Below are 12,730 nucleotides of genomic sequence, written 5' to 3'. Positions count from 1 at the left end.
TTCAGAAATATTTATTGATAAAAAGTTGTCCTTGAAATTACCCAAAGGTTACATCTCACAAGAGAAAGAGACTGTTTGCTTTATTTACTTGAGTAAATCGTAAATATAGGCAGTCACGCTTTTGAAGATTTATACTCATTTGCAAGGCTGACCTATTGTTTCGATTGTCGATGTCATAATATTTTGACATCATTTACTTTTTCCAATAATGGAAGGTAGTTACATGCTTATCGTTTTTTAAAAAATTGGGAGAAAGTATAAGGAAGAAAATTAAAGTCACTTGTAATCATCTGGCTCCAAGAAAGTCGATACTGATATTTATAGGGTTTTGCCCTCCAGACTTTTTTCCCTACCCTGTAAGGAGTTTGGTTCCCTAACAGCAATAGGAAGCCTGTGGTAGCCAGCTTGGCTTTGGCTGTTGTTGTCACTCATTCATCCCAGAAATATTTACCTGGAGCCTCAGCACTGAGGCAGTCCTGGGGACATAGCAATAGCAGAATCGGGCATGGTTCCTACAGTCAGGAAACTGCTAGGAGACAGAGAAGTAAGTTAGAGATCCCACAAAGGCCTGTACAGTTCCATGCCAACATTGGGGCTCCAAAGGAAAGGAATACAGAAGACAAAGGGGACTTAACTCGACGAGGGGCACAGCAACGGCATGTGCAAAGGCCCTGGGGTGAAAGAGCATATTGGAAGCTCAAGGGACCAAGAGAAAACCAGTGTGTCCTAAGCAAGAGTGGGAAGGAGGAGGGCTAAGAGACGTGTAGGCCTCCTTTGTGCCACATAAGGATTCTCGCCTTTATCTGAAGAGTAATGTGAAGAAGGCACCGAAGGGTTTCCAGCAAGGGGGAGACCTGCATATTGAACTGACCGTCCTGGCTGCCATATGCAGACTGGCAGTCAGCTCTGTTCAGAATCTCCCCTCTCCCATCGTGCATAGCTGGGAAGCCTTGGCCTTGCTCATTTCAGAGCTAAGTCTTATAAATTATAATTCATTTGATCCGATGTGGCTTGTGAACTGTAATTTTTAGAGCTGGATGTAGACACTATTTAAATTTGACTGAGAAAGGGGCTCAATTCTTCCAGAATGAAGAAACACCGAAAGCCAATGGTTGTTGAATTTTTCACATGTATAAAAGTACTTGTTAAACAACCCCTGGAATGAAAGAGCCTATTCTGAGCCAGCGGGTTTGGGATGAGGCCCAGGAACCCTCACAGTTCCATGCTCCCCAGGTTCCGGTGGGGGTGTGGCATCTCATGGAGCACATTTCGAGAGCCCCCATCAGTGTCCCCTCCCTCGCCCTCTTTGATCACCTGCGTTTCTTCCCTGTCGATGTTGTGGGAGCTCCTGTTTGCGCGGGGCAGGGTGCTATTTCAATAAACTTTGTTTTGAGGAATAGAGAAGCAAAAGGTAAACAGTAGAGAGCTGGCTGACTCCAGCCCCTCGCCAAGAATTCGCCGGGCCCCACACTGGGGAGGTTCCGGGATCCCCTTTACGGGGAGCTATAGGACAAACCAAGACAGCACGGTATAGTGGCCGGGAGGGTGGAGATGGAGGAGAAACACCGGGGCCAAAATGCCAGGGGGATGAAATGCCCGCGCCTGCACCTCTGTCTCTGTGAGCGGCCTCCTGCCAGCCGGCTCCTTTCTCACTGCTGGAACAATCTCTCTAGCACGTGTCAGCCCGTTGCCATGTGGGATCTGGGTCATGGGGCAAGCTGATCTAACAGATACACCAGAACCCATACAGCCATATGACTCTTGTCCCTTTGCCTGGCACCTGCCCTGTTTACATCATTTCGTGGACATATGGGTACGTGTGCTGTGTCAAAGGGCATATACATCTGTAGTTCCGGTGGATGTTGCCACATTGCCCACCAGAGGTTGACAGATGTAGTCAGTGTCCCAGCAGCAGTGGGTGTCTGTTTCTACCTCCCTCCCCAGCCTAGTCTGTTGTCCACCCATTGGATTTTTGCTGATCTAGGAGGTATCTCTGTCATTTTAATTTGCATTTCTCTGTTACGAGTGAACTTTTTGCTATGTAAGGATTCTTACCCATCTCGGTCTCCACAGAAATCCACAGAAAGGAACAGGCCTGGGGGTGCAATTGCCAGCTCCGTCTGCACTCAGAAGCTCGCCTTCCTGCCTGGGTTCAGCTCCCACATTCACCCTAGGCTACACCCAGAGTGTATTTGCTCTAGGGAGTCAACCCATCTGGTCTCATCAGCCCTTGGGGAATTCTTTTCTCCCCTGTTGGGGAACTGGCAGCTGGAAATGGGAGCTGGCTTCATGGGTGTGGGCCCAGCAGGTATGGGCCTAATTTCCCTCTGGCAGGTGGAAGGCTCCCAAGAGGAAAAACGGAGAAAGGATAGATGGTCACCTTATTTTTCTCATCTGTTTATTGTGGTAAAAGACACAGAGCATAAAATTTACCTTCTTAACCATTAAGTATGCAGTTCACCGGCACCAAATACATTCACGGTGCTGTGAAACCATCTCCCCCACTCTGTAACTCTTTCCATCTTGCAAAACTGAAACCCAGTGGCCCTGCCTACTCCCCCAGCCCCTGGCAGCCACCAGTTCATTTACCATCCCGTGAATTTAACTGCTCTAGATAACCTCATATAAGTAGAATCATCTGGTATTTGTCCTTTTGTGTCTGGCTTATTTCACTTAACATAATGTCCTGAAGTTTCATTCATGTTGTGTAGCATGTGTCAGAATTTCGTTCTTTTTAAAGACTGAATAATGCTCCATCATATGTACCTACCACATTTTGCTTATCCATTCATCAGTTGTCGGACACTGTGTTGTTTTCATTTCTTGGCAGTTGTGATGATGCTATTGTTGTTGTTGTTGTTTGACAGCAGCCATTCTCACGGATGTGAGTTGAAAGGTCATACCTTTTTGAAAACACAAATAATACAAACAGCTACAGCACACATTTATAGGCTACTCGAAGTATCTTGCATGGTTTTTTTTACATAGGCTGTGTCAGTTCTGTATATGCATTTACAGAATTATATCCTCAAAGAATCCTGTGGGGTAGGAACTACTATCATCATTTTAATGCTCATTTGAAGATGTGGAAATGGGTCTCAGAACGGTTAAGTAACTGGCCCAAAGTCACATAGTCGGAGGAGGAGAGAGGCTGACCCAAAGCTTCTAAAGAAAGAAACTTCATTCTTTGGATGGAAATTTAGCTTCGGAGAACATCTAAAAAAAAAAAAATCTAAATATCTGAAATTCCATGTGCGTTAACTGAGATCATAAGGTAGTTGTCTAAGCTAGGGGATTTGTAGTGTGAAATCCGAAATGAGAGTTGTCAGTGAAACATAAAATCAATTTTCACATGGTTCGCATTCACGCAAGAAACCGGGGTGGCGCCATCTAGTGAGTAAAAAGGGAATGTTGACCCCGTGCTTTCCGCCAACAATACTTGGGGCTGTAAATTGAGGCCCCACAGGAACCCTGTCTGAGGGTGAGAGGGTGCCTCAGAGTAGGCTAGTCTTGAGCTGCCTCTATAAAGAGAAGCCTGGGGATTTACCAGGCAGAGCAGGCAGGAAAGGACACCCCAGATGTTGAGAGGGCGTGTGTTAAACTCTGGAGGTGTTTGGTGAACAATTTCTCCAGGGAGAAAAGAGCTTGATGGCATGTTGGTGGCAATGTGTTGGTGGCAGGCGACCTCACAGGGTGATCTGATCTTCAGTTCCTAACTGGGCAGGCAGGTCCTGGTGGGTGGTCACGCCCTAGGCCTGTAAATTCTTTAGTGAAAGGTTTTAAGCCAGTCCTGCCCATTGCTCTATTGCATCTAGGTTAACACAGCTTTGAAAGCCCAGAAATAATACCCTTCGAAGGGGTATTAACCCTCTAGAGCGCATTTGATCTTGTTAACTATCCTGTAATCCAGCCCCCCCCCCATCCATTTCCTCCTCAATTTCAAATACATAAAAGAAGTTGCAAAGCTGTTATTCTCCAGAACATTTGAGATCTTGCTCCCGGACATATGTCGTCAGTTTGGCTCAAATAAGCTCATTAAAAATTCTCTCCAGGCTTGGACGTTCTTACTTCAACAGTGTAAAATGTAAGCCACGCTAAGTGTTTAACATGTAACTTGTTTGAAGATGGAACCTCCCCCTGAAAAGGCTTTTAAGATGGGAAGGAATTAATGATCTTTGTTACATAGGTGGGAGATCAGATAGAGCAGCCCCTAGAACAGAGCGGTCAAATGCATGACCTGGGCACTGGATGGCTGGTTTGGAGCCTGGTTCTGCCTTTGTCAGTTGTAGGGTCTCAGGCAGCCATTCCCTGTTGAATTTCTATACATATGTGATGAGGCTGGTTACAGTGGCTATGTTATGAGACTGAATTACTGAGAATTACTGGCGGGGGTAAATATCGTATTTGTAGATATTCTAAATCTTGATTATTGTACTTGTCTTCTACTTAAAACAACAGAAATGTATTATCTCACGGTCTGAAGGTCAGAAGTCGGGGTAGACTCTGCTGATTCCTCTGCTCCGGGGCACACGAGGCCAAAATCAAGGTGTCAGCATCCCAGGCTCCTATGCAGACTCGCTAGTGAGAACCTGCTTCCAGGGCCACTCAGGTGGTTTGCAGAATCTAGCCTATCTATGCAGCTGCGAACTGAGGTCCCCATCTCCTTGCCGGCTGTCAGAGGTTGTTCTGAGCCTGGAGAGGCTGCCCACACTCTGTGTCCCATGGCCACCTTCATGTAAAGCCAGCAGCAGTAGGTCAAGTCCTCCTCTGGCTTTGAATCTCTGACCTCTCCAGCCAGAGAACCCCTCTGCCTTCTAGGGCCCCTGGGGTTAGATGAGCCCCAGCTGGATAGTCCAGGATAATCTTCCTCATAAGGTCCTGATTAGCAACCTTCACATCTGCGAGGTCTCTCTTGCCCACATAATGGGGTGTAATTCCCAGGCTCCAGGGATCAGGGCATGGACATCTTTGCAGACCATTCTTTCCACCTCCACTTCCTTTGACACTATCTCTTGTCCAGACTGTTGCCATGGGGGAGAGGGTGGTGATACGGGACTGGTTTGACAGCTTTTCAGAGGATTCAGTAGGGTCAGTGCCAGGGGCCTGGGAAAAGATGGCCAGGATGAGCTGGGAGGGTGATAACATCATTAGTGGGAGGGTCACATGGGAGGGTGGAGGTCAGCAAGACTCAAGGTGGCAAGTCGACATCCAGGAGTAGGGGGTGGTGCAGCGGCCCCCGCCTGTGGACGGAGGGAGAAGGAAATGCTAGACTCTTAGGGAGCGCTAGCATCTGAGGGGCAGACGAAGGGACAGGAGCCGAGCATGGAGACCTGGCCGTGGCCAGAGAGTAAGGAGAATGGTCAGAGAGCCATCGCCAGGCTGGGGAATATTAACGGCCGGAGTAACTGACAGTTACTGAGGCTGCCTTGTGCCAGGCACTGTCCTTTGTACTTCCGTGTGTTAACTCATTTAGTCCCTGCGAGGTGGGGACCATCACCTCCCCCATTTTGCAGATGAGGAAGTTGAGGAATAGACAGGCGAAGCGGCCTTCCTGATGTCACGCGGGGAGGCTTGGGGGACTGGAAACCCTCTTCTTGTCAGGCCTCGCCCCTCCTCAAGGCTTCCAGGGTCTGGCTGACGGAGGGAAGCCGAGAACTTCCCCTTTGCTTCTCCTCCCAGACTCACTGTCTCACCAGAGCCTCTTGTTTCCTAGTATTCTCATTCTTTTGAAAACGGCAGATTTTACTATTTCTGCATTACATCCCTTTCCTGAGGCAGTGAGGGGGATGGAGTGAGGGATGGGATGACCAAGAACTGAAAGGTAAAAAGAAATAGATTAAACACACACACACACACAGTGTATTGAAACACTGAGGAGCTCTATCAAATAGTAGCTTTTAGCAATTTTCCAAGGAAGGGGAGGGAGTAAATGGTCTCACAGGGCAAAACTAGGAAGCTCTCTTTTGGCCTGACATGTGGCAGAACCTCACCCCGTTTTTGTGAAGTCATTCCAAATTTCCTGCTTGCTTTGATTTCTTGATAATGGCTCCGGCAGCTTTTGAGGAACTGAAAGTAATGAAGCCTGGGAAGAGAAAAACGAGATGCAACACATAGAATTTCTGTCTTTGATGGGTCATCATGGGTTCATAGAGCACGAAGATCAGTGGGCATGGTGATGAAGCAGCAGAGGTCCTTCCCAAATAACTGGTGTGTGTTAACGTTTTTTTTTTTTTTTTTTGATTTTTTGATTGTTTATTTATTTGTTTATTTTTTAGGCAAGGCAACCCTCGGTTGACCTCACAGATTGCAAGGACCTTGTCAGCTTACAATCCTTTATTTTTTGTTTTTTACACCTACAGCACCTGGTCTTCCTAGGTGGTCTCCCATCCAAAGACTAACCAGGCCCGACCCTGCTTAGCTTCTGAGATCAGACAGGATCGGGCTTGTTCAGGGTGGCATGGCCGTAGACCCAACGTTTGTTTGTTTGTTTGTTTGTTTGTTTGTTTGTTTGTTTTTTAATATATTTTTTAGAACTGTTTTAGGTTTACAGGAAATCGAGCAGACAGTATGGAGAGTTCCCAAATGCCAACACAGAGCTTATATTACCAATATTTTGTGTCAGGGTGGTACATTTTGGTACAGCTGATGAACCAATATTGGTACGTTAGGGTTCCATCTTGGTGTTGTAGATTCTGTGGGTTCGGGCAAATGCGTAATGACATGGATCCACCACTGCAGTATCATGCAGTGTAGCTGCTCTGCCCTAAACCCCTTGGGCTTCGTCTAGTCTTCCTTCCCCACCTCCCCCTGAGCCCCTGGTGACCACTGGTCTTTTTACTGTCTCCATGGTTTCATTTTTTCCAGAATTTCTTGCAGTTGAAATCATCCAGCCTTTGCAGTGTGACATCTTGTGCTCAGCAATATGTATTTCAGGTTCTTCCATGTGTTTTCATAGCTTGATAGGACTTTTTTTTCTTTCTATCACTAATTATGTTTCGTTGTGTGAATTAATGTACCACAGTGTATTTATCTAGTCACCTTTTAAAGTCTTCTGAGTTGCTTCCAGTTTGGGGCAATTATGAGCAAAGCTGCTATAAATATGTATCCCAAATAAATAATCTTAAAACTCAACAATAAGAAAACAAACAACCCAATTTAAAAATGGATGAAAAATCTGAACAGACACTTCACCACAGATGGCAAATAAGCATTGAAAAGTTGCTAAACATCTTATGTCATTAAGAAATTACAAATAAAACATGAAACATCTATTCATTTATTTAGATCTTTGATTTCTTTCATCAATATGTTATTAGTTTTCTTCATGTAGATCTTGTGCATATTTTGTAAGATTTATACCTACATTTTTTTTTCAATGCTAATGTAAATGGTGGTGTGTTTTTAATTTAAAATTTCAGTTTTGCCTTACTGGTATATAGGAAAACAATTGATTTTTGTATATTAACCTGTATCCTGCAACCTTGCTGTAACTGCTTATCAGTTCCAGGAGTTTTGGGATATTGTTGTTGATTCTTTGGAATTTTCTACATAGGTAATCATGTCATCTGCAAAGACAGTTTTATTTCTTCCTTCTCCATTAAGTATGCCTCTCATTTCCTTTCTTGTCTTATTGCATTAGCTAGGACTTCCAGCACGATGAAAAGGAGGGGCGAAAGGAGCCATCCCTGCCTTGTTCCTGATCTTAGTGGGAAAGTTTGTAGTTTCTCACCATTAAGTATGATGTTAGCTTTAGGGTTCTTATTGCTGTTCCTTATCAGGTTGAGGAAGTTCCCCCTTTTAATCCTAGTTTGCCAAGTTTGTTTGTTTTTTTAATCAGGAATCGGGTTAGAGTTGGTCAAATGCTCTTTCTTCATCTGTTGATATGATCATGTGGTCTTTTTTCTTTACTCTGTTGATGCAATGGATTACATTAATTGATTTTCAGATGTTAAGCCAGCTTTGCATACCTGTAATAAATCTCATTTGGTTGCGGTATATACTTCTTTTTATACATTGTTGGATTCGATTTGCTAATATTTTGTTGAGGATTTCACATCTATGTTCATGAGAGATATTGGTCTGTAGTTTTACTTCCTTGTAATATCTTTATCTTGTTCTGGTATCAGAGTAATGTAGGCCTCATAGAATGAGGTAGAACGTGTTCCCTCTGCTTCTATTTTCTGGAAGAGATTGTAGAGACCTGGTATCATTCCTTCCTGAAATGTTTGATAGAATTCATCAGTCTGGGCCTGGTGCTTTCTGTTTCGGAAGGTTATTAATTATTGATTCAAATGCTTTAATAGATATGGACCTATTCAGATTATCTAGTTCTCCTTATATGAGTTTTGATAGACTGTATCTTTCAACAAATTAGTCCATTTCATCTAAGTTATCGAATTTGTGAACATAGATTTGTTCATAATATTCCGTTATTATTCTTCGGCACCTATGGGATCAGTAGTGATAGCCTCTCTTTCATTTCTAATCTTAGTAATTTATATTTTCTCTGTTTTCTTGGTTAGCCTGCCAGAGACTTGTCCGTCTTTTCAAAGAACTGGCTTTTGGCTTCATTGATTTTTCTCTATTGTTTTACTGTTTTTGATTTCATTCATTTCTGCTCTCATTTTTATTCTTTTTCTTCTGCTTGTGGTAGGCTTATATTGCTCTCTTTTCTCTAGTTTCCTAAGATGGAAACTTAGATTATCGATTTTAGATCTTTCTTCTTTCTCTAATATATGCATTTAATGCTGTAAATTTCCCTTGAAACACTGCTTTTGCTGCATCCCACAAACTTTTATAAGCTGTATTTCCATTTTCTTAGTTCAAGATAATTTTTATTTTTCTTGAGACTTCTTCTTTGTGCCATTTAGAAGTGTGCTGTTTAATATCCAAATATTTTGGAATTTTCCAGCTCTCTTCCCGCTGTTGATTTCTAGTTTAATTTCATTGTAATCTGAGAATATATTTTCCATAATTTTTCTTCTTTTAAATTTGTTGAGGTATGTTTCGTGGCCCAGAATGTGGTCTGCCTTTGTGAATGTTCCATGTGAGCTTGAGAAGAATATATATTTTGTTGTCGTGGGAGGAAATAGTCCATAAATGTCAATTAGGTCCAGTTGATTGATGGTCCTGTTGAGTTTAACTTTATCCTCACTAATTTTCTGCTGGGTCTGTTACTGATAGAGGGACGTTGAAGTCTCCAGCTATCAAAATGGATTTGTCTATTTTTCCTTGCGTTTCTATCAGTTTTTGCCTCACATATTTTGACACTTTATTGTTAGGGACATACACATAAAAGATGGTTATGTCTTCTTGGAGAATTGACCCCCCTTTTTCAGTTTACAATTCCCCTCTTTATCCCTGATAACTTTCCTTTCTCTGAAGTCTGCTTTATATGAAATTAATATAGCTACTCTTGCTGTCTATGTTTTGGCACACAATATTTTGAGTGCCAAAGTGATAGAAATTCACAGACATGGTTCCATAGGGTAGTGGTTAGCACATCTGCTTTACACGCAGAAGGTCCTGGGTTCGAGCCATGGTCCATGGTCTACGGCCATGCCACCCTGAACGAGCCTAATGTCGGATCTCGGAAGCTAAGCAGGGTCGGGCCTGATTAGTACTTGGAGGAGAGACCACCTAGGAAGACCAGGTGCTATAGGCATAAATAACAATTAATTAATTAATTAATTAGATAAAAGAAATTCACCGAGTGGGTAAAAACACAGACATTTGAATCAGGAAGACCTGGGTACAATCCAGGCTAGCCAACCTGGATGACTTTGGGCAAATTTAATAATTCTGTGCCTCGGTTTCCTCATCTACAAAAAGAAGGCCTAAAAAGAAGGCCTATCCCTTTGGATTATTGTGAAGATGAAATGGAATAATGCAGTAAAGCACTTAGCAAGTTTCCTGGCATGTAATGTTAAATTAATGCATCCTACTAATGTTTTGGTTATTATATTATGGGACTTTAGCATAGATTTCTAAGTGCAGGTACTCTTTGTATGAAAGTTAGATAAGACGCTGTAAGAAGATAAACTTAGAAAATAATTTCAAAGTCTTGGGCTAGAGTAGATGTCTCGTAGGCAGTGTCTTGAAAAGACAGATGACTTCACATGTGCCCTGCAGCCCTTCGTATTAAAGTGATTATGGGGGAACCTTCTCCTCCCACTGCTGATTCACAGACATACTGTCTGGGGTCTCTTTCTTTTGGGGAAATGTTGTGACACCAGGCCCCTTGGGTTAGATAAATTCTGACAGGCTTTTAAGAAGCAACAGAAATAACTAATCACATGGGAAACTCTTCATTGTACATCACGGTTTTTTCAAAGGTAATTATAAAACTGTGTTGTGTGGCATGATCTCAATTTCTGTTTAAACTTTTAAAAAAGATTGTAAGCATTAAAATAAAAGGCTTTTTTAAGGCAGACGAGCACTCTGCAGCATCCTAGCTTTATAACCTCGGCCAGGGTTCTGTGTATGTAGAGGCTTCTCAACACTGCACGGCATTGAGAGAATATTTATCTGAAATTTCTTCTTTGTACTTCTCTCCAGTTCTCATTTTCTGCAATGTTAAGAAAAACATGTTATTTTTCAAATGAATAGAACGGACTAATGAACAACAATCATGACAAAACCTCCCCTTAACATACTCTATTCCATGAACTTGGCATTTTCCTTGCAGGAAAATGGACAGTTGTCACTTGCCAACTGACCTCTCTGGTTTGTGTTTGGGCCATTTTTGCCTTCTATCCTGCCATTCGGAACAACCAAAAGCATACTGTGTGGAGCCAGAGAAATAGAAAATAGCCAGTTGCCTAGCCAAGCACATGCCCATTCAGACTCCCCTGAGTCTCTTTGGCCTCTCTGTCACCCGATTCCCCACCCAGCAAACTTGGACACCTGAGTCTGGAGTCAGAGAGAGCACACATCCCAGCTTCACCATGCACTGGCTGTGTGACCTTGGGGAAGTCACTTAACCTCTCTGACCCTCAGCATCTTCATTTCGAAATGAGGTTTGTGGTGACCGTCCAGCCAGGCGAGGCACCTGGCACATTCCGGCACCCAGTGACAGTGGGCCCGGCATCGTTCTTGTTTTGCTGACCATCTTCCTCCTCCATTTCAGTCGGCTGACATCGACAACCATCACGCGCTCATTGAGTATAGCGAGGCTGAGGGCAGCTTCGTCCTCCAGGACTTCAACTCCCGCCATGGCACCTTCGTCAACGAGTGCCACATTCAGAACGTGGCTGTGAAGCTGTTACCCGGAGATATCCTGAGGTTTGGTTCTGGAGGGCTGACCTACGAACTGGTCATCGAAAACCCACCCTCGGTGAGTCCAGGCTCCCCTGCGAGGGAGTGGGGGCGGAGGTGCTGTGCCTTGTCGCCTTCCGTGCAGCCCGAGGCTCGAGGCTCGGAGACAGCCAAGGGTGGAGCTCGTCCAGAGCAAGACGCTCTCGTTTCACAATGTGTGTTCGCTGGCAGCCACCAGACCGAATGCTGCGAAGTTCAGAACCACCTGGGTGGGTCCTGGGGGGAGCGAGTCCTCACGCCCTCTTCTGGGCATTTTGTGGAATTACATGGGAGAGTTTTCTTAGGGCCGGCAAGGAACTCAAAGGTTTTCCTGAAAACGCGAAGCTTGGTGTGGGGAGGTGGAAAGCAGGTGTGTGCTTTTGAAAACTCAGAGATAGATGCTTCCTTGCTAGGCAGATGCAGCTTCCTAGGTTTGTGACCTCAGCCAGGGTTCTTTGTATGCCTGGGCTTCTCAACATTGTGTGGCATTGAGAGAATGTCTGTCTGTAAAGTGTGTAGGTCAGTGTCCGGCCTCAAGCAAATGCGCACCATGCGGTAGGTGCTTTATACCCTGAGTCAGAGGTGTTCCTGGGATCATGGCCGAAGGATGGCCCAGTTTAAGCTGAATGTAACACAAAAGTTGCCCACCAAAGCTCAGCCACACGGAAACAGGGAGGCAGGCCGGTACAGTGGTCAGTGGCACAGCCTCTGGTCAGAATCCCAGCTCGGCCGCTTGCTCACTCCGTGTGCTCTGGAGCAAGCCACTGGACCTCTCGGGAGCGGGGTTTCCTCACCCACAAGATGGGGTCAGTGGCAGCAATGACCTTGCAGGCTCACTTCGAGGGCTGAAAGAGATGATTATAATGGTAAAACTCCTAACACAGCGCCCATAATTAACACTTGTCATATGTGTCCCAGAAAGGTGGCATGATTATCTCACTCCCCACCACTCAGAACGCCACATGAACTCAGATCTTTCAGCTTAAGATTCTTTCTGGGACAAGGCTGCGTATAACCAAATAAAATGTAGAGGCTCTGGGCCGAATCCTGGGGCTTAGGGCCATGAGCAGCCCTAAATGTGCACCCCAAGAAGATTAAGAGCATCCCACAGGCCACACGGGCCGTGAAACCATGTCCATCGCTTCTGGCTCTGAAAATCTGAGGTGGTTTTTTTTTCTGCTTCTGCTCAGATGCCTTATCCTCCTTGGACCAACATTAAAGTGTGTTTGGCAGCCCTGAGCAAGGGCTCCTGACCCGGAAGGGCTGACCTGGGGTTCTCGCCACAGCTTCTAAGACTCCCCCACATCAGAATCATGTAGAGAGTGAACCACCGATGCAGGTCCCAGGCCTCACTCCAGGCCTGGGGACTCAGACTTGGATTTGCCAGATAAAATACAATTAAATTTGAATCTCAGGTAAAGAAAAATCATATTTT

The 12,730-nt window shown here is 44.6% G+C and overlaps 1 protein-coding gene and 1 pseudogene across 1 annotated transcript in view; one reads left to right on the top strand and one right to left on the bottom strand.

The window, feature by feature from the left end:
- The window catches only part of LOC105294415 (forkhead-associated domain-containing protein 1), a 99,445-nt gene that overhangs the window by 8,487 nt on the left and 78,228 nt on the right, over positions 1-12,730 (top strand). Inside the window, exon 3 of the mRNA XM_023532653.1 lies at positions 11,129-11,335. Coding sequence (XP_023388421.1) covers positions 11,129-11,335 — 207 coding nt within the window. The remainder of the gene's footprint in view (positions 1-11,128; positions 11,336-12,730) is intronic.
- LOC111742123 lies at positions 6,351-6,469 on the bottom strand (annotated as a pseudogene).

The sequence above is a fragment of the Pteropus vampyrus genome, unplaced genomic scaffold, assembly GCF_000151845.1.
Source record: "Pteropus vampyrus isolate Shadow unplaced genomic scaffold, Pvam_2.0 Scaffold86, whole genome shotgun sequence".
Taxonomy (NCBI): Eukaryota; Metazoa; Chordata; class Mammalia; order Chiroptera; family Pteropodidae; genus Pteropus; species Pteropus vampyrus.
This window is presented reverse-complemented; position numbering and strand designations above follow the sequence as displayed.